Source organism: Podarcis liolepis, assembly GCF_965112155.1.
Source record: "Podarcis liolepis genome assembly, chromosome: 3".
In the NCBI taxonomy this organism is placed as follows: domain Eukaryota; kingdom Metazoa; phylum Chordata; class Lepidosauria; order Squamata; family Lacertidae; genus Podarcis; species Podarcis liolepis.
Window position 1 is genome coordinate 91234692 of NC_139557.1, and position 22378 is coordinate 91257069.

Sequence of the window (22378 nt, forward strand, 5' to 3'; positions counted from 1 at the left end):
ACTCTTTTCCTCTTTGGAGATATACTGCTTCTGAGCGTGGGGGCTCCGGTTATCTATTATTACTGATAGGGAAGACTTCCATGGGCAAAACTGAGGTTGAGAAAGTAGGAATGGTTTTGATGGATGAACCTGGGCTGGGAAACACTTGCAGCACACACACTAGTTGGAGGCACCAGCTACCACTGTGTGTTAATAGTTGTAAGCAACATGTTAATGAGCAAAACGATCTCTCTCCCACCTCGATAGATGGTCAGTCCGAATAGCGGTGCAGAGTTTGCTATGCTTTTATAATGGTTCATTTTTAACCTTGATCAATAATAACATGCCAGTACTGCAGTTAGCTGAGTCATCCATTAATGCTTTATGCTCTTTATATAGTTCATTTCACACAGGGAACTAAAAGCCCTTCACAGAGGTAAGTGACATCTCTGTTGATTAGATGAGACATTGTCTGTCTTATTTCCTTGTTCCTTCATCTTTTCTAATTCTAATGCTGTTTTATATTCCAAACGTCAAGGTTTATTTTGGGTTAGAAGGCTTCACTTTTCCCCTTGGGTAGTTCAGGGAAGAAAATTGGTGTTTTGATTCTATTGTGGGTCTGAGTGCCTTCGTCACCTTTTCTGCCATTGCAATTGGTTGTTTTTAACCATCATCTTTGTATCCCAACCTTTCTCTGAAAGGCTCAGGATTACATGTCCATAGTTACTTTATTCTCAAAGCAACTCTGTGATCAGTTAGACAGGAAGAAAGTTATTTCCTCTATAATTTGAAGCTGGATAACCTTAACTGTTCAAATAGTGTAAATACTATTCACTTGCGTAGTAATTTTAAAATGTCTTTTCTAATAACAATTCAAGCTGATGTGCAACTTTTTATATGAAAAAAGACATAACTCATAAAAATTATAACAATACCGATTAATTATGTCAGGGGTAAGGAACTTCTGACTTACAAGCCAATATTGGCCCGTCCTCAAGTTGACCCACAAAGCCATTTTCCCAAAGCCGTTTCCACCCATCTGCTAATGTCACTCATGACATCATCTGATGGATGGGAAGCTATGGTTAAATCCTGTGTGGGCTACATTCCTGTTCCAACCAAGGAACAGGGGAGCAGCACAACTGAAGCAGCAGGATTTGACCTCCATGCTTGTCAGCTGATAAATCCTGCTTGGTTTGGCTGGACTCCATGCAGCACCTTCCTGATTCAGAAAGGGGGCCTGTATGGAAACTCCTGCTGACATGAAGGGGGCACTGGCCTTGCAAGGTGCTTTGAAGTCCTGACTTTGGGACTACAAAGCACCCTGCAGCTGACATAATAGGGAAGTCAGGAGATTGACAGGTGGGTTGTCTTGTGAAGCGTATCATTATCAGCCCATGGAGCCGAAAAGGTTTCCAACCCCTGAGTTAAATGATTCTGCCATGCAGCAAACCACAGCCTGACCAGTCTATGGACAGAAAGAGCAGTGTCAGAGAAAGGCATAAAGAGATTGGTGTGGGATGAGGCTTCCCAGAAGGAGTCATCCAAAGGGTAGATGCTGTCAGGCAGGATATCCCACAGCGCAGGCAAATCTTGCTTCATGCATGGAAGGGTGAAGGTGTTCATTGTTTGGGGAGATAAATATGACTGCCTTGAATTAATGTGTCGATTTTCTGCTGCTTTCACGATAACTATAATGGTTCTTCTGAATCATGTGGTTATTTGACACTGCGTCCTTTGAGTATGCAAGGTCCGCATTTTTTTCCTGCAGTGGGTGCTCTGTAATAGTCCCATTGGTACTGTGCAGTTGAACAGTATGCTACTCCTCAAATTCTTTCCCCAAACCATTGTGCTAAATACTTTTTAAAAACTAGGTACATCTTAGAAACATGCACTGGCTACTATAAACCTTTGTTGCAAGATAATGTCTTGATTTATATCATTGTAAATTATTTGTTCTCAGATATTTGCATGTTTTCAAAGTTAATATAAAATCAAATTATTTCTCTTAGGCCTTACTGGAGATTGTATTTGGAGCAAAAGTGGTTATAACAGGTGATGGATTCATCCCCGGAGAAAGAAGTGTCATTATCATGAACCACCGAACTCGAATGGACTGGATGTTCCTATGGAACTGCCTGCTGAGATATAGCTACCTCAGACTTGAAAAAATATGTCTCAAATCTAGCCTCAAAGGCATTCCAGGATTTGGTAGGTCACCAACATGATAAAAAAATTCTTTTTTTGTTTAGCTTTATATGTTGTTGTAATATTTGCTACCTTATATGGTGGTTCAGAATATTTGATTTTAGCTCTGCTGTTTTTATAATGATGGGTTTCATTGTTCTATTTATTATTTTTTGGCATTATTGTTAGCTGTCTTAAGGGATCTGTGGAGCCATGCAGAAAGAGAAAAAATCCAAAATGATATCTGAAACCTTCTATCTGTTAAGCATGTAAACTGCTTTCCAATTCACATAGTCTAAAATAATTTGTTTTCAGAATGTGTCTTAAAATATTACTCTCTTCAAATCAGATGCATATTTGTTTGTGCTGTCTTGTTTTATTGCACAGTAGTCAAACTCTTAGAAGACAAATCCCATTTCTTTTTCTGATAGACATACAAGTTTTGTGGATCAGGGAATGCTGTGGACATAGTCTATCTTGATTTCAGTAAGGCTATTGACAAAGTCTCCCATGCTATTTTTGCAGAGAAGCTGGTAAAATGTAGTCTGGATGAGGTAACTGTTAGGTGGATTTGTTGGTCGGCTTGATGACCTTCAGCATACAGTAGACAGGGCCCAGACTAACAAAATAAATTTCAGTAGGGACAAATATAAGGTTCTATATTTTGGCAGGAAGAACAGCTGCACAAATATACGATGAGGGACACATGGATTACCAGTAGCTTAACATGAATCGACAGTGTGATGCTGCAGCAAAAAAGGCTAATGTTTTTCTAGGCTGCATCAACAGAAGTATAGTGTCCTTATCAAGGGAAGTAATGGTACTGCTGTATTCTGTCTTGTTGAGACCCACCTGGAGTAGTGTCTAGTTCTGGGTGCCACAATTTAAGAAGGATATTGACAAGCTGGAACATTTGCAGAGGAGGGCAACCAAGATGATCAAGGGTCTGGAAACCAAGCTGTATTTGAACAGTTGAAGGAGCTAGGTATGTTTAGCCTGGAAAAGAGGAGGCATAAGAAGCGCTCTGTTGGATCAGACCAAAGGCTGCTTATTTTTTAGCATCCCGTTTCCCATGATGCCTTTTGAGAAACTTGTAAGCAAGACCAATGGGCAGTAGCCCTCTCCCGCAACCGTTATTCTGGGGCATGCTCCCTCTCTACCTGGAGGCAGCATATAGCTATCATGAGTAGTAGTCATTGATAACACTATACTTTTTTATTCTTGGTTTAAAACTTACTAAGAACACTTATTCTTACCTACTCAGTACTGAAGATTCTGCTGTTCACAGCTGTGTTATTTTGATGGAATGTAAGTGACAGAAAGGAAATAACAAAGAGCCCATTCAGTTGTAACGAACCATCACCTTTAAAGCCAACAATGCACGTTGGGCCTGGAGCGCTCCTCTCCCTTTTAAACAAACCACAATAGGATCTCTGAAGCTGATGTGTGCCATAATAAACTCAGGTTTATTAGGCCAAGTTCATCACGTCGAAACTGGCCTCTGAAGTAGTTCTGCGCTTTCCTTTTGCATTTAAAAGGGGTAGAAAATAAACAGCAGCTCTTCAAATGTAGCCGTGGCACTGTCAGCCTCAATCAACTTGAGAAGTCTCAAGGCATTGTTTGTATTCTCTTTATCTTATATAGAGTATATCCTTGTGTGGTGATAATAGATAGTGTGGTACACATACCAATTTTGTCAGGGGCTACGCCTGTAGCCTGTGTTGAAACTTTCTAAGCACACAAGTGTAGCCCTCCTGGGTCAGCTCCAAAGACCTATCTAGTCCAGCCTTCTGTTCCTCATAGTGGCCAGCTAGGTGCCTATTATGGAAATCCCACAAGCAGGATGTTCATTTAGCAAAAGCTGTTCACTTCACTGGTTCACAAAAATATACTTTGTTTTATGTGTACACTTGTAAAAATTAAGTTAACTGGCCACCCTCCACTATTTAGAGTTTGCCCTTTCAGAAAAGTTCTGATTGTATTTATTGCTTTCACTCACTATTCTGCTATTACTTTGATTTCTCAGCTGATATCATCAGAAACTATTAAGGTACCGGTTGCATTGTGCATACCAATCTTCAGTTTTGTTCTGTTGAACTTATAGGCTCTAACAAGCTTTCACTTCTCAAACAAAATTTTCATCAGTTTAATCATACCCATTTATTGCTAGGTCATCTTTACTCTTTCACCAATTAACTTGTGGAATGTATGGTATGGTACAGTTCACTTACCACTGGTATAACTGTAAGAATGAACAAAGAGTACCTTGGAGAGCATTTGCCTTTTTTCTTTTAATTACTTACCATTCTTAAAACTTAAATTACCCATTAGAGCTTCTGCCAGTAATAAGCAAATATCAGCAAGGACGGCTTGATGATGATAACTTCAATTTGTTTTGCCAAAATCCTGGAGTTGTATTCAATGCTGCTGCAGTGGGTTTCCATGCATGCCTGTGGAGCTTCCTTTTTATCTCCTATCCTTTCCAGCCCCCATTCTCACATTCTTATAATCAGCTCTGAAGGTTTGGGGATTTCTTCAGAGAAGATTTTGGGGGTGCACAGGGAAAGAGAGGAAACAGAGGTCCCATTTCACCTCTGGAACTCTGCACATGGAACATTGAATACAACCCTTGCTATTTACTGGCTGTTCATTCGTTCAGTCAGTCAGTCAGTCAGTCAGTCAGTCAATCAGTTATTAAATCCTATCTTTGGGGATATAAATCCTTCCAAAAAATACATTAACAAAATCACAATAACATTAAAATGTAACATTTTATCAGTATCCTTCTCAGTTGGCAATTGATGCTAAATGACTCTGTATGAGGAATGGGAACATCGAGCAAGTTCTAAGATGTTTGCCTGCCTCTCTCTCTCTCTTCCTCTCCTGGTGTTCTTTCCACAGCGAAGTGGGAAGTTATATTAGAGTTTGTGGGTCACAGCTCCTTTCTGTGCAAGTGAAACATGAGGTTACCAGAGCATGTCCCACTGTGGCCAGTGCAGGAATGGCCACAGCTGATGGGTCCTTTTCACCACCAAATCCACCTGAGCCTCAAGTGGTGATAGCACTGGATTTAGGAGTATCCCCAGACTCTGAACCTGCTGCTTATGGATGAATGCAACTCTGGGAATCACTTACCAACAGCACCACCATCTTGTCAAAATTCAACCTCAGTTTATTGGCCCTCATGCATCCCACTGCTGCCTCCAGACACCTTTGGAATACCACCAAAGCAGTTTCACCTAGTTCAGATGGTATGGAGAAACAGTGCTGGTTGTCATTGATGACATTGAGCCCCAAATCCTGTGATAACTCCACTCAACTTCATATAGATGCTAGATAGCACCAGGGACCACATGGAACTTTGCCAAACCCCACAGCACAATTGCCAAAGGGCTGAACAGAAGTCACCCAATGCTACACGCTGGAAGCAGCCCTGCAGGTTGCAGCGGAATCATTATAATATTATGCCTCCATCTCCCAACCACAGAGAGGGTACCATGGCTGATCGTATCAAAGGAGAGATTCAGGAGAATCCAGGAGTTGTTCAAGGTGGAAGTCTATGGTGGGATAACTTTTCCAGAAGTCTTTCAGTGTTAGCTATTCCCTGATGGCTGCTTCCCTTGCAATTTTTTTAAGATAATAAAATTCTCATATAGTGACTTTTGCAGGTTATTTTTGAATTGCATTTTGGGTGTTCCACACAATGCCACACATCTGGAAATAACCATGGCATGGCATTAGCTGCATCAGAAAATTGTATGGTTAGACCTTGGTCTGTTTTTCCAAGTTATGCATAATGCAGTAATAAAATGGTGGAAATGGTCAAGTCCACAGCTCCTCCACAAGGAGGCCACCTCTTTCTTTGTGAAAGACAGTATTTGAGTAGGGTCAAAGGTTTCTGTTAAGCATAGGCCTTCCATTATCTAAGTGCTGTATAAATAGCTTGTGGTTTGCTTTGTGGACTGGAGGCAATGGACTCTTTAAGTGAGAGTCTGAGCAACAGTGACATGTGATATCTTCCAGCAATTTCATCAAGGGCTGTCAGACTTAATTACTTTAGAGTTATTTATATTATGAGGTAGCTTTGGGAGTGTTTGTTGGAAAGTGTTCTCTGTAGTGTTATCACTCTTGTAGAATTGTTTACATCAGAAAGATGCATACCAGATTTATTATTATTATTATTTTGGAAGTTGGAACATTAACTCTGCTCTAAATTCGTGCTGGGAAAGGGGAATAAAATGACTATTGTAATAACTTGTAATTCTGCTTTTTATGCTTTAAATAAGTCTGGTCTCATAAAGGTCTGTGTTGTAAGGGAACATTTTGTGAAAAGCGATGGCTTAGAATAATAATTTGAAGGGACCAAAACACAAAGGCCAAAGGTTTGGTTAAAAAAGCGTTCATCTAGTCTCCCATAGGTAAACTCAATTCAGGCCAGTGTGTTAAAATCACTAAAACAACTAATTTGCATGTTTTTGCCTGCTAAGCAAATGTGCCAGATGACTCAAGTAAGCAAATCATCTACTAAACATCCTATAAAAGTTTTGTTTATACAAAATAGGGGTGGGGTAGAGGAAATAATATGTTCCGATTCACTTGAAATGTCCATACCTTCCAACTCAAGCATCTTAATGTAGAGGGCAAGGAGCCAATGTACTACCTGATTAACTAGAGAGGTTGGGTCTTGTTGTCTGGGCAGCAACAGGACCTCCATGCACACAGCCCAGGCTAGTACCCTGGGGAGATCACTTTGGTGCCAGTAATGACTTCACCCTTGGAGATACATTCCATTGTCTCCTGAGACAGATGGATGCCAACAGCCTTATAGACTGAGAATAAGTAGGCAGACTTGAGGTTGCATGTCAAGCAATGAGACGAGCATCTGGATTAGGGGTGAATACTGCATACCAGAGTTCAAAGAAATAATAGATGGATATTCAGCTGAGGTTTTGTTTTGCTGCAGCAGTCCTTACTGATGATTAAACTGAACCTTACCTGCATGCAAGTCTTCCTCCATTCATTCAAGTCATTTTGTTGGATCCTGGCTGTAGAGAAAGGATCAAACAAGGAAGCACTCGCTTTTCCAGAGATGGCTGGTGATGAAAGATGCTAGTGTCCATGGACATAAAGTAGAATTGCAGAGGGATGCTTTTGCAATTTTTTAAAAATAAGATCAAAGCTGTAGCTTGTGTGACATTTTCTTTAATTCATAGCTAAATTTTCATGTTTTTCGTCTCATATATTCCCCACAATATTGAAGGTTTTCACATTTACTTTCACATATAAAGGAGAAAAGAAGTAAATGTGTCTTGCACTTTGTGCAAGCTTTAGAAACGGCCAAATTTCTGCTTCCTCTCAAAAATCATCTATGGGAAACAAGCCTGAATATTTTTTTTTCTAGAGAAAAAAAAATATTTCTTTCTTTTGCTCCAACTACAACTATTAATAGTGCAGCAACTCTGCCCCATATTGAATCTGGTAATTGTTTGCCAGGTCACTGAGTTCACATGTGAAATGCATTAATTTATGCAGCACAGGTCAGATTCTGCAAAAAGAAAGGAAAGATCAAGTGGTGTGCATTTCAAGGACTTATCACTTTACAATGATAGGCAGTTGAATTTGCAAATTGAAATGAGAAGGCAAGATGCTTGAGTTTCAGTAATGATATTGAGCTAAAAAGCTGTAAAAATGTACTTCTGCTAAAAAAATATATCTTAATTATAAGAAAATTTCGCCTGTGTATTCTTAATAGGTCCCAAGTATGTTATGTTCTAGCTCATGTTTTTAATGTTAGACATGACTCAGTCTCTTAGTGTTATTTTGCACCCCTGATTTAATATCATTAAGAATAACATAACACCTACTTTTCCCCACACCTTTCAGAGGGGTCACTAACACATCTGACATATTTTAGTGCTAGCCCATACACTTTTTTCTATAATAACTGTATTACATGCAAAGTGGTCTTCCCTAAGAAATTGGTTATGTTTTCACATAAAATTATCTGTTTGTTTGTTTGTTTTTTAATATCCTTTTTATTATTTTTATTTAAACAAAGTAATAATAATAAATAAATACAAATAAAAATGTGCGCCCCCACCCCAAGACCATTCCATTGTAACTATCCAACCTCCCAAATTTCAACACCTCTTGCAATGATTTGACCTCTTTCCATTTTAACAATACAAATTCTACAAATACCTTCCGTATTTCATCAAAATCATTTCTCCTGCATATTCCCTGTCTTACCAATAATAAATGGTAATTTATTATTAATAGCTATATCTCACACCTCTTTATACCATTCTTCCATTTTATATTCACCTCACCCCTTCCACTTCCAAGATATAACACCTCGTGCAGCTGTCAGTAAATTTGTGAGCAAGTCTTTCATAGCCTGTGAACCTTCCACCCCATCATAAATTGAGAACAGTGCTACCTCTGGACATTTGGCCAGCTTTAACCCAGTGATTTATGTTATCTCCTTAAACACCCTTTGCCTCTTTTAATTTGTTAAGATTTTCTTGTTCTAAATCTTCTAAATTTCTTGTTATATTTATTCCCAAGTACTTTATTACATGTCTTAATTTTATATCTATTTTTTTTCCTTCAAAAGTTTTTGGTTTACATCTTCATTGTAGTTAAATATCATCATCTCTGATTTGGACCAATTAATTCACAACCTTGTTTTTTCTCCACTTTTTTTTTCTAATGTGCCTCTATTGCCTGCATATTTTCCAACGGATTTTTGATTGCTAGCAAGGTGTCATCTGCAAATAAGCTTATTTTCTCTTTTCCATTATTGCTTACTCCTTTTATATTTCCATCTTCTATAATTACATTGACCAGAGTTTCAATGGCCAATACAAATAAAATTGGGGAAAGGGGGCATCCTTGTCTTGTACCTCGGACTAGTGTTATTTATTCTGTTATACCATCGTTCACGACGGCATATGCCTTGTCCCTCAAATATAATTGATTTATTAAACCCTTGAATCGTTCTCCAAATCCTAAGCTTTCTATAATCCTTTTTAACACAGTGTTACAAAATTTATGTTTGATAATTTGAGAAGTTAAGTTATGGATATGCTCAAGCAAGAAATTTCCAGCACAGTATTTAAAAGACTCTTCAAAATTGTTCTAGGCTGGGCCATGCAGGTTGCTGCCTTCATTTTTATTAATAGAAGATGGGAAGAAGACAAAAATCATTTTGAAAATATGCTGGATTACTTCTGTGACATTAACGAACCACTGCAGCTTCTCATCTTTCCCGAAGGAACAGATCTGACAGGTACTTTAATTCAATTCTCTCCCCACCAATCTTCTCAGGGTAGAAAAAATTGTGTCACAATTATTCCATTTAAAAGTTTACAATTTAAAATGCAAGTTTGACCTGCCATGTGTTCAGTGGTGTTTTATCTTGAAAAGTTATGCTTTATGAGACTACTACATGTGATACTAGTACCCATAGGGCAGGAGCTTGAGAGCAAATACTGCACATATTCTGAAGTGGGTTCAAAACGGCCACAACCTTTTTTTGATGTGGCATAGGGCACAGATCAACTGTGGATCGTCCTTACTGCTATTTGATAGTACAGCCACCCAGCCCACATTGATGGGAGTAGCAGAAATTTGAGAAATTTCTAAGGTTTGAACGACCTGGATGTTGGGTGGGTATAGCAGCCCCCAAACTCGACTGGGTTTTGAAGTGACATCCAAAGGTTCCTTAAGTGGATTAACTGTTTTTAATAATCTTATGTGTTAGTTGCCTTGAAACAACAATCTCCCAGTGGAGAGCAGGGAATCCCACCCATGCTTATCCCTGCTATACATTCAGCCCAGTGCTTCCAATGTGTCTATAATGAGACATTGGCCTGGTTTGCGTGTCACATTAAGGCCAAGCTATGGTTTAACACGGGATGTGGGTGGCGCTGTGGGTTAATCCACAGAGCCTAGGGCTTGCCAATCAGAAGGTCGGCGGTTCGAGTCCCCGCAACGGGATGAGCTCCCGTTGCTCGGTCCCTGCTCCTGCCAACCTAGCAGTTCGAAAGCACGTCAAAGTGCAAGTAGATAAATAGATACCACTCCGGCGGGAAAATAAACGGCATTTCCGTGCGCTACTCTGGTTCGCCAGAAGCGGCTTAGTCATGCTGGCCACATGACCTGGAAGCTGCATGCCGGCTCCCTCGGCCAATAAAGCGAGATGAGCGCCGCAACCCCAGAGTCAGCCACGACTGGACCTAATGGTCAGGGGTCCCTTTACCCTTTACCTTTTATGGTTTAGCACGAATGCACAAGTGTGTAGGTTCACTGATAATTTTGATGCTGTATCATACTGTCTGGACTTTCTTTTGTGTAAATCAAATAAAAGTGACTTTTTCCATGTGGAGTGGCCTTCAGAGAGGAATAAATGCCATTGCTTTGGGTATAGTCACTGCTTCCTGGTGATGGTCTGTGGCTCAAAAGTGCACTTTTGGAATGTGTTTTATAAATGTATTTGAAGTGCTGAATGCTTCCGAGTCACATTCGTACAATCTGAACATTACTACATTAAATTCAAAATTGTGGAATGCTCTCCCCAGGGCGGCTTGGTTGGTGCCTTCTACACATATATTTAGGCGCCAGGCAAAAACTTTCCTATACTCTCAGCCCTTTAACTAATTAAACTAGGGTTGCCATATTTCAAAAAGTGAAAATCTGGACAAGTGTTGTTGAGCTTTTTCTTCTTATATTTTTCTGCCAAAAAAAATGAGCTGACATGGGTTGCCGATTTTCAGAAATTCTGCTTGGACTTTTAAGCTCTCTGTCTCCCTCTCCGTGTGTGTGTGTGTGTGTGTGTGTGTGTGTGTCTGAGAGAGATGGGGGGTATTGTTTTATATGTTATTATGTTTTGCATTTTTGTGTTTTTATATTGTAAACTGCCCTATGATCCTTGGATCAAAGGCGGTTTAGAAATGTAATAAATAATAAACAATATTTTCTTATGGGGTGAATAGACTTACAGCTTTGTTTTTCACTAGAACTCCTAGATCTACCAACCAGAGCTAACTGTAATAATAATATAATATATAATATAGTATGAAATTAAAGAATGTGGTGTCTACGAGCACATTCTGAACTTAGAAATTTGCTTTCAGCAGCAGAACAGTTAGCTTTCTTCAATTTTAGCAGCCTTATTTAGGAAAAGTTACTTTTTACTATTGTTAAACAACAGGGAATCAGAAATTCTTGTCAATCTACCACAGAGATGTCCCAGTATACTCACATTCATCCAGAGATATCCCAGTATACTCACGTTCATGCCTTTGAGGATTCAGTAGTGCCCTATTGTCAGGGAACATGGCAAAGAAATATAAGCAAAATTAATAACATGCTGCCCCAAAGAACTTACAGTAAGTTTGACAGTAGGGAAGGGAGCACAAGCTGGAAGGATGGGAGAGGATAATAAAAGAATGGCAGCAGGAAAGAAGCGGCAGAGATGCTTGAGAGAGCAAAGTGTGTTCCAAGGAACTGAGGGCAAAATTAGAAGAGCAAAGCCTTGGGGATATACCTGGTGCATTTTAAAAATCGGGTCACAGAGTTTGCGTTGGTGTGAATGAAAATGAGTAGCATCAAGATTGGCATGGTCTGCACAACTAGAAAGAAATTATTTGTCAGCAGAGTTCTGGATTGACAAGGGAAAGGGAGGAATTTAACAGTAGTTCAAGATGAGAAATTGGATAGAGAAGACACACTTTTGCCAGAAGAAATGGCATTACTTGGTGATAAATTAAATAAAAGCAACAAGAGGAAAGATAATAGAAGAGAGTAAGACCTGAAAAGAAAGATGAGAAGTGCAGTCATCTACATACTGAGCTTGGGGTGGCAATACAGGAATAATTTTTTTGCTGCAAGTATTTCTCTCTATTCCTCCTATTCTAGCACTGAAATAGTTGTTTATATACCAAGTGGGGGGTCCTGATGTCCCAGAATTAATCAAGCTGTGAAACAGTTCCAGAAGTTGGTCAGGTTGCTAGGTACTTAAAGACATTTTTTCTGTTATGTGTCTGAGAGTCACAAAGTTCGATTATTCTTAGATTGTGTTGCCAGGCAAAGTAGCGCTGTGTGACAGCAGGTAACAAGTAGCTTTTTTTCTTCTGTGCGCTCCATCATAAATAGACTAAATAATAAACCAAATGCAAATGTTTGCTCTTGCATATAGCAGCTAAGTTTACACGGGAAGTAAACTGAAACGTGTTCCTGTAAGGAAGACAGCACAAACAGAATACTTTCTAATGACAAAGAATATCATATTCTGTTCAGGTTGTTTTGATTATGAAGTTTCACACTATCCCCTTGCCCCCGGAATGTCATGATTTTCCATCACCACTACATATTTCTGTGAAGTTTAAACTCAGTACATTTGAAATATTAAAGATACAAAAGCATTTCAGTACTCTCCTCCCAGATTTTAATTATTTTGTACATTTTGTTTTTCTTTTATACCATTACCTTAGCAGAACCAAGTATTTTTAGGGACTAATAAAAATATTCATTATTTATTTTATTACTATTTCATAAAATGTATACAATGCTTGATTGTTAAAAAAAAAATCTCAACGGTGTTTACAAAGAGAGCAAAACAATAAAATTATCAGTGAAAAAAACATAAAACTCTGTAAATCATTCAAAACATAAAATCAACAATAAACTAAAAAGGTTCAAATATATATCTGCATATTACATGTCTGAGTAAGCTTGGGTAAGAAAAGTGTTTTTAGCAGGGACTGAAAAACGTACAGAGATGGCGCTTGCCTGAAGTAAATAGGCAGGGAGTTCCTGATTGTAGGCACTGCCAACACCAAAATATTTATTTCTTACAAATGCAGAACAGGTATTATGTGGTAACTGTAACAGCGCCAGTTCTGCGAATCGAAGTGGTCAAATGGGCATATATGGGGTATGGTGATCTTGCAGGTAAAATGGCACTGGGTTGTTAATGGCTGTAACTTGTAGTTACTTATTGAACGTGGCCCGGTAGCAAATCGGCAATCTCTGGGCTCAGGTGTCATTTACTGACAAGGCCTCACTCCTGCGAGCAGCCATGCTGCAGCATTCTGCACTAACTGCAGCTTCTGGATCGAGTGCAAAGGAAACCCTGCATCATATGACCTCTGTACACGCTGGAAAAAGTAAGGTAGTGTGGTGTGTCCAAAAGGGTATCAAATTTGGTTAGGGATGTAGGAGATTTCTCCCCAAAAATGGTTAGACCTAGGAAGAACCTGGTGGAGCTTCATGTGGCAAGAAAGTGAAGACTTCCTATGTGTACCACAGATCAAAGGTACAGTGTGTGGCACCTGCTCTTCCTCCTAATGCTGTTGCCTTTGGTTGCTAAATGCTAAATGCCCCTAATATTGCCCATCTGCTAACAGCTTCAACTGGCATACTCTCAAATCTTAGTGCCTGAGAAGGATTCCCCCCCCCCCGATCTTGTTAGTTCTAATGCCTTAGCCCCACCTGATTGGTGACCAGTTGCAGCCTGATTGACTATTGATGAAGCCTTCTGGAGCAACCAGTGTCTCTTGGGAATGGAAGCTGCTGGCTAAGGTTACACTTTTTTGTGTGTGTTTTGTCTGACTCTTTATCCACACCTTCCTGTTTTTCTACCTGTTTGCCCCTCCCTCCATGGGAGAGCTGGAATAATGTCAAATTGACAGAATGTTTGCCTCTAGTTCCTAGGGCATCATTCTGCAAAAGCCTTCGGATTTGCTCTGAGTTCTGTTGTTTGAGGCTGAGTCCTACAGCTCATGGAGGAGCTAGCTTAGGGCTAGCTTTGACCCAAAGCTTTGCATCAACCAACTTTCCCTGACTCTCTGCGTAATAAGAACTGAACATGGGGGGGGGGGGGAGAGATGTTTATGTAAGAAAGCAAAACAAGAATTATTTCCTGGTGTTATTAATCTCATATAATCTCCTTGATCCCTTGCTCCACTGATGTGCTCTATGATGCTAAAATGTTCTAAAGCTTAGTCACAACACTGATTTTAATCAATGTTTTTCATGCTCTTTATAGACAACACCAAAGCCCGCAGTAATGAATTTGCTGAAAAGAATGGACTTCAGAAATACGAGTATGTCTTGCATCCAAGAACTACAGGCTTCACTTTTATAGTGGAACGACTAAGAGATGGTAATGGATCTTTGGATATGCTTTTCTTTTCTTGTCATCTCAAAATAAATAAAATCTGGTGAGGAATGTAGCTGAGAACCAATTGCTTTGAGAAGCAAAAAAAGAGATTTTTAAAAATGGATTCTACATTCTAAAGAAGAAGAAAATTTGTTACATATTCTGAGTAGTGGCAACATTTCTAGTGTCTTTAAAAATTAAATAATTTGATGAATGAAGGCATAGATATTATAGCAAATTAAATTGCTTCCATTCTATACAATGAATTTTGTATGCTGGTATTGGGAAGCACTTAGATGATGTTGGTCTTGGGGCAAACTATATATTGTATGAAAATGTTTGTAATCAGGTTCCAACCTCAAGAATTACTATTAATGCAAAACAACCTTAGAGCACTGTGATTTTGAAGGGTGAAGGGGGAGCTTGATGCTCTCCCTAGGGGCAGTTTTTCTACTCAAAATAGCACTGAAGCAGTTGCTTTTCCATGTGGGGTTTCAGAGTTATATTTGCAAATACATGAGCTTGTCAGCAGTCATCTAACTTGTTTTGTATCAACTGTTAAAGCTCAGTGGATCAATGTATTGTCTGCTTTAACAGTATGTCAGACTCCGGGTTAGCATGACATTGTGTTTCCATTGTCAGGGGAAAATGTGGGGTATTAATAAATATAATAATCATAATAATCATAACTACTACTACAATTAGGGTGTTTTGTGGCACTGAACATTGCAAGAGTTTCAGTTAGTGACAGGTGCCCACTCTTGTGGTTTTTCAGAAAAAGGAGAGAAATTTTGACAGTCAGGCACTGAAAAGCTGATCTTTGTATGTTCTCTGATGCAAAGGGAGGAGTGTATCGGTGTTGTTGTGTCCCTTGTCCTACTCTTTCATTATATCTGGTGTGAAATTCAGTCCTAGCATCTTCATGATGAAATGATGCATTTGTCATTCATGGCGCTACTTTTTTTGAAGTGATTCCAGCCTACATAACACATGGAAAGGTTAATTTTTCTGGCAATAAATCTGTGAGCAAAACCTGACAGGGATAATAAATAGGATGCTATTATAATACTGAAGGGAGCAAGCGAGCACAAAATAGGATTTGATCTAAAATGCAGACACGGCCTGAGAATGGGGCCTAGTCAGACAACTACTTGGCAGACCATGTATTCAGGTCATTTTGTTCAGCCAGTGGGTCTTTTTGCTTTTTTTAATTTTAAGTCCCGGAAGATTATTTTTGTTGAGATGTTAAATGTATGCATAGTAAAGGAATCTTCTGACTGCTTGGCTACGACCACAGATTTCTCTCTGCTGCACTATAGCAAATAAACTTCAGCAGCTTTTGTAGTTTTGTTGTCAAAAGACATCTGTGCCTTATGGTAGACCTCTTGAATTGCCTTTTCACTAGAGGTACTAATTGCGTACAGACAACAACAGCAAAAACTAGTGCATTTTGAAATTAAAACCCATTAGCAGCTTTGTTATTTGCAACAAAAATGAAAAAATAACATTGATGCTACAATAACAAATTCTTCCACTTCCTTGTGTGTGGTTTGTTTTGTGTGTTTTTTCTTTATTTTTTGCAACAAATTCATTTGCTGCCCTTGAAGGTATCTGCTATCACTCACACCTGTCTGAAAGCTGACAGGATTAAGAACACGGGGAAAGTTAATTTCCAGGTTGTTATGGTGAAGTCTTCAATATCATGCCTACATCTTCGCAGACTGTTTTTCCCTTGTGCATGGATGACAACCTTAAATGCCTCATACTTTTCTGTGAATAAATTTTTGGCTCATGGCAGTTTTCCATTCCTCAGGCTGAAATGCATTCCCTTCAGGCATAAGTACATTATTTAGCTCCAAAAATAGGTCAGTGGCGAAGGGGGGAAATGTCATGAGAAGTTTAATTGCTTTTTTAACTTTGCAAAAATTAATTTCATTTGTCAAGAACCTTGATTAATCTGTATTGCAGGCTGTCGTATGAATGAATTACCTGTTATATTATAAATGCCACTGTTATATGAACCGTAAAAATACTAAGGAAGAATCTGAAGTAATAACCTTCAGAAGGGTGTTGCTCTCTCCTTTTTGTATTAAGCATTGGCAACGGTAAAATGACTGAACCTTACTAGGTCTTTATTTGCTGTGGTTTACATCAGTCTCAAAATCACACTCCTATATATTTTCCCTTAGCATAGCTGTCTCTATTTATAAATGCATGACCTCTATAATCAATCACAGCTAAACTTTTGCTGCTGAAGTTTTGATTTCTTGCAGGTATTAGTGGAATTCACAACAAGTACATTCTCGAGGGGGACTGCTCTTGAAGCCACAGCTGCTCCTCCACGTCTGCTCCCAGACATCTTTCCTGTTTGGGTTCCAACACTTTTCTTTTCTTTTCTTTTCTTTTGTTTTTACTAGCAATCTCATAGTTCAGAGCTTGTGGACCCTTTACACTTCTGCAGCTTTTGTCCTGGGTTAAATTAGTTTTCACCTGAGGCAGTTGCCATCTGTGTGCAGAATGCTAGAGCTACATCTAGTAGATTCTCACTTGCCCCGCGTGAATTGCTTTTATCCACTGCTTACAGCAAGAAGTAGAGGAATTGCTTTCCAGAGCTAATATATATATGTACTCAACTCTTAGCCATTCTCAAATATACTCAGATTTGTTTCGCTAGGATGATATGAGAGAAATGGCACCTTTCCATAATTTGGTGATACGACATCTCCTGTGATGGTCTGGGCAACTACAGTGGTTTATTTAGGTGACTGAATTACCTAAGAATGCTGAAGCACACCTGAGATGGTTGTTTGTTCTCAGAGAGCAAACGTTTGTAATTCTGTATGTAAACTGAGCCTGTTTTCCTATCTTGAGTGGGAAACTTAAATATCTTATTAATAGAACTCTGGAAGTGGCTGCTGGATCAGACCATAAGGATTCTGTTTTCACAGTGGCCAAGCAGATGTCTAAAACAAGAGCACAATGGGTGCTTTCCCACCTCTGATCTCCAGCAGCCACTATTCAGAGGCACTATCTATTTATAGATAATAACATTCCTATTGGTTTCCTGCTTCTTAATCTAATAACAGGTTTCTCAAAGCAGCTAACAAAACCAGTTAAGCACATCAAACATTTTAAATACAAAACTCTTTTTAAAAAAGCATCTGAAATAACAAAAAACCCTAAGTACAATAGGCCTCTTATTCGGTCCAAAAGGTGGTGGATATAACTGGCTATGTACATCTCCTTGAGCAGGGAGTTTGAGGTGCAGATTTTTACTAAAAAAGAGGCCTAGGATTTACTTAGCTGCAACCATGACACTTGAAAGGAGGGGATGATAATCTGGGCCTCCTCTTGACGATCTCAATACACACTTGAGAGCTTTAAAAGTTTAGCAACATCACTTTCAACTGAGCACAGAAACAATTCAGTCTGTAACACAACTACCCAAGAATAAGTTCTTTTCAAGTCCTTTGGCTTGCCTGCTTCGAAAATCTATGTGCAGCCTCACTCAGTTGGCATTCCAAGTGTAGAAAGGGGAAAGATGTTTCCTGGCCAGTAGGGCACGGTCTGAAAAAGAAAGTGCAGCATTGAGTCCAGTTAGCACCTCTGAATTGCAAACCTGTTCCTTTAAAATGAGTGTATACCCAGTCCTTCGTCACCTGGCCTACTCCACAACTCTGTTATCTCAGGGTTGAGTTTGTTTATTAGTCCAGTCATCACTTGTTCAGGGGTTCCACTGCTTCACTCTAGTTTGGGGATAGTTAAGTAAGTAAGTAAATTTTTATTATATATTCTGCCCTCCCTGGCCAAGATCAGGCTCAGGGCGGCTAACATCAAATATCAAATACATTAAAACACAATCAAACAATGAATTAAAATACAGCTCAAAAATTAGAATCAGGATAAAATTAAATGACTGCCCACGAATTACAACCATAGGGGCTGGGAACCTCAAGTATTCATCAGGGCCAGCTATCCATGTTGGTCCCACATGAGCTGATAAAAGGGCCAAAGAGGTAACTAACAGGGTCCCATGGGGGGTGTGTGTCAAAACTGGGCCTGGACCGAATGCCAGGCGGAACAGCTCTGTCTTGCAGGCCCTGCGGAAGGATGTCAAGTCCTGCAGGGCCCTGGTCTCCTGCGATAGAGCATTCCACCAGGCTGGGGCCAAAGCTGAAAAGGCCTTGGCCCTGGCTGAGGCCAGTTTAACCTCCTTGAGGCCTGGGACCTCCAAGATACTATTATTTGCGGACTGTAAAGTCCTCCGCGGGGCATACCAGAAGAGGCGGTCCCGTAAGTACGAGGGTCCTAGGCCATATAGGGCTTTAAATGTTAAAACCAGCACCTGGTCAGAGTCATTGGTTTGGGGATAGTTTGGGGATAGTTAAATGACAGAACCAGGCAGAGGGCCTTCGGTAGTGGCACCTGCCCTATGGAACACCCTCCCAACAGATGTCAAGGCAATAAGCAACTATCTTACTTTTAAAAGGCATCTGAAGGCAGCCCTGTTCAGGGAAGTTTTTTAAAATATTTAATGCTATATTATGTTTTTAATATTCAATTGGAAGCTGCCCAGAGTGGCTGGGGAAACCCAGCCAGATGGGTGGGGTATAAATTATTATTACTAATACTACTATTATTATTATTACTATTATTATTATTATTATTATTATTATTATTATTATTATTATTCTACAGAGTGTTGTTGATGAAAGTAGTTAAAAACGGGCTAAATTTAACTTTTGATTCCTCGGTAATGGCCCAAGACTTTTTTTGGTAAAATGTATTCTAAAGTTTTTTTTAGGTTGTTCTTTAGTAAAACTGTTGGGGTGTCATATTAAGAATGTGGAAGATAAATCCAAAATTATGCACGGGCTGCAACAGCTAATTAAAGGGGTTAGAGCTAAGGAGACATTGGCAGTAACTTTGCCAATACACCTTGCGTGGTACTGCTTTGCCTCATATGAGGGAGAAAAAGGACATGAAGTATGCTTTGTGACATGGCTAGAAGTCCTTTTATCCTGTCCTTCTCTCTTCTTCTACTGTTCCATAGCACAAGGAACAGATTTGTGTAAAGAGGAACCATAAAGCAATGAAGGTCCTAGAATTCGATTTGTTTAGGGGTGGATTGTTGAAATACTGTTACTTTTACAGCTGATTCAAATAGGCTCAGTGTATGCCGAACCAGAGCTCTTAATAGCATTCTGCTTTCCATATAATCATGGAACGAATTGGCTCTGCAGACTGTGCTATTACCAGTGCACTGGAATTGGTGGTTTGGCACACCACTGCAGTGAAGTAATGCCTTATATTCCATTATGTTATTTAAAGAAACTGAATTACTTGGTATTTACTTAGTATTATATGCCCTGTTGAAGGCATTTTAGCCATCACAGGTCAATCTGAATGTCACATATGTAGCGTGTGACAGTAAAATAAACCATTCTGCATTTTCTGTAGAATGAATGTAATTTAAAGAATTTTGCCCAGGTACTCAGAAATGAGTACGGACTTGTTCTCATAACTCAGTGGTCCTAGTAACTTGCAGAAGAATTTTATTTTCTGTAGTTGCAGGACAGGGTTTATATATAGCAGGAAAGAATGTACTTGTTTTGCCAACGGTTTGAGAACATCTGTTAAAAACTTCCATATGAAAAAACCAGAGAAAGGGGGTTGCATTTTTGTGTGAGTATGTGCTTTGCTACAGTATGGAATTTTTGCAGTATTCAGAAAATCGGAGCAATGGGGAAAAGAGGATGCAGCTACAGATAAAGTCAAGGTAGCATTCATGGTTACGCATACAAACATATGAAGCGGCTTTTTACAGTGCTGTCAACACAAACTCACAGCAGCTTCCAGGGTTTCAGACAAGGCTGTCTGCCAGCCCTACCTAGAGATGCCTGTAGTTCGATGTGAGGCCTTCTGCTTGCGAATGCTCTACCACTGAGCAGCCCTTAAACAAACCATCCACTAGTCTTCAAATATTATGAAGAAGTTAGGGGTCATCTCCCTTATCATTAGTGGCAGGATGAGAGGGTTTTTTGGGTTAATATACGGGGAGGGGGAGTTTTATACAACTTTCTGTCTGGGTGCAATAAGATAGTAGTGAGATAACGGAAAGATGGTTGGTTGATGTGTTACATTCTCTTGGAGGTGGCTGCAGCTGTAAAAGTTCACTATGCCCAGATTACTGTGGAAATTCAGTGTGTGAAATTTTGAATTTCTTCCCTGCCTGCCTGTGAGCTCTGTAGTCAGTCTTGAAAGATTTCCTTGCATGGGTTACTAGCAGAGTGATTTACACATACGGCAGATCCAAAGGAACTATTCACAGATGATACCTTGTGCCTGCAATCTGAACCTGTGAATTAGGAGCTGTGAACTCTGCTTTCTGAAGATGTCTAAAGTTGAATTGTCTCTTCTTAAGTGTAGAGTAGCTTGATGAAAAATGGTACATGTCCCAGATTTAAAGCCATTGTTGTTTTATTCAGAGTGGTGTGGCCTTTATTTCAATAAAACAACACTGGCCCCTAGAGGACAATCATGTTAATTTGATATGGTTTTGCTGATATAGATGCTCAGTATGTGGTCCTCTATAGAGAGTTTGCCCCTTGTTAATTGGCATAATTCTGAAATGTCAAATTTAAATCATTTCTTCCCTACATGAGCATTCTCTATATTTTCTGCACATATCCTGTATCTCTAGGGTCTTTGGTTTTTTTTATTTATACTGAAACTGATTATAATGAGCAACCCCAGAGTTGTCCGTGACTAGACCTAATGGTCAGGGGTACCTTTACCTTTTTACCTCAGCTTTCAGTAGTTGCCTTGTGTCTCCTCCATATGAGGGCTCATTTTCTTCAGCTCTGTTTTTTATTCCCAGAGTGGTACACATTTTGGCCTGTTGTTTTGAGGTGACTCACATTTTTTGGTCTTGATAGTCAATTGCTGGATTTTACTGAAAAGCTCTTGAAAGCATGGGCATATTTATTTTGGCTGTTGGATGTTGCCATGGGTACTGAAGTTGAAATGTCAAAACACACAGGGCAGAGATGCTTGGGAAAAAGTTATAGTGGAGTCAGGACTCCTCTTTAAACAATATATTTACTGAAAAACACAAACAGAAATTCATTACTTTGCCCCTTACAAAACTGTCATATTATTAGAAGCATCATTCTTTTTCCAGACTTATTTTTACCACTCTTGCTAAGATACGTGCAGGCAGGCACATAGGCCCAGACCTAGCCAGTTGCCTTGCTGAATGAACTGAGCTCGTGCAGGAGAATCAGTATTATTGATTTGGGCATTGACAATCACTTTTTCCTACTAGCATGAAAAGCTGATGAACTGTTAGAGCCCCTAGACCTTGACACTGCAGGCAGGACCACCCTATAGAAGAGCTTGCAGTAGTGTACTTAGTTTGCCAGTGTAATAGGCTAAGGTGATGGTCAGGCTGATGGGACCATCCCCCAGTTGAGCAGGTAAGCATAAAATAACAGCCCTGCTGGATCAGGCCCATGGCCCATCTAGTCCAGCATCCTGTTCTCACAATGGCCAACCAGATGCCTGTGGGAGGCCAGCAAACAGGATTTGAGCACAAGTGCACATGGAAAATCTTGCTCCATCCGTGAGCATCAAGCATGTAGCATGCAAGTACTGTATTAAAATTGTAGCTGAATGCTTTCCCATAATTAATGCCATGATGTATCCTTCCTAGAATTAGTAAAAATGTGAAAGTGATCCTCAGGGCAATTGGAGCTGTACATTCCAGCTTTAGATTGTCACAATACAGTGGTACCTCTGTTTACGAACTTCTTTCTGGAGGTCCGTTCTTAACCCGAAACCATATTTAACTTGAGGCGCGCTTTCGCTAAGTGTGGTGTAGTGGCTAAGAGTGGTAGACTCATAATCTGGTGAACCAGGTTCGCGTCTCCGCTCTTCCACATGCAGCTGCTGGGTGACCTTGGGCCAGTCACACTTCTCTGAAGTTTCTCAGCCTCACTCACCTCACAGAGTGTTTGTTGTGGGGCAGGAAGGGAAAGGAGATCG

General features: G+C 39.7%; 1 protein-coding gene across 2 annotated transcripts in view; it reads left to right on the plus strand.

The window, feature by feature from the left end:
* Positions 1-22378, plus strand: part of LCLAT1 (lysocardiolipin acyltransferase 1) — an 81950-nt gene that overhangs the window by 30668 nt on the left and 28904 nt on the right. Inside the window, exons 3-5 of one of the 2 annotated variants that reach the window (XM_083496144.1) lie at positions 1992-2190; positions 9311-9457; positions 14219-14335. In XM_083496144.1, coding sequence (XP_083352270.1) covers positions 1992-2190; positions 9311-9457; positions 14219-14335 — 463 coding nt within the window. The remainder of the gene's footprint in view (positions 1-1991; positions 2191-9310; positions 9458-14218; positions 14336-22378) is intronic. The other variant, XM_083496145.1, reaches the window with a different exon arrangement.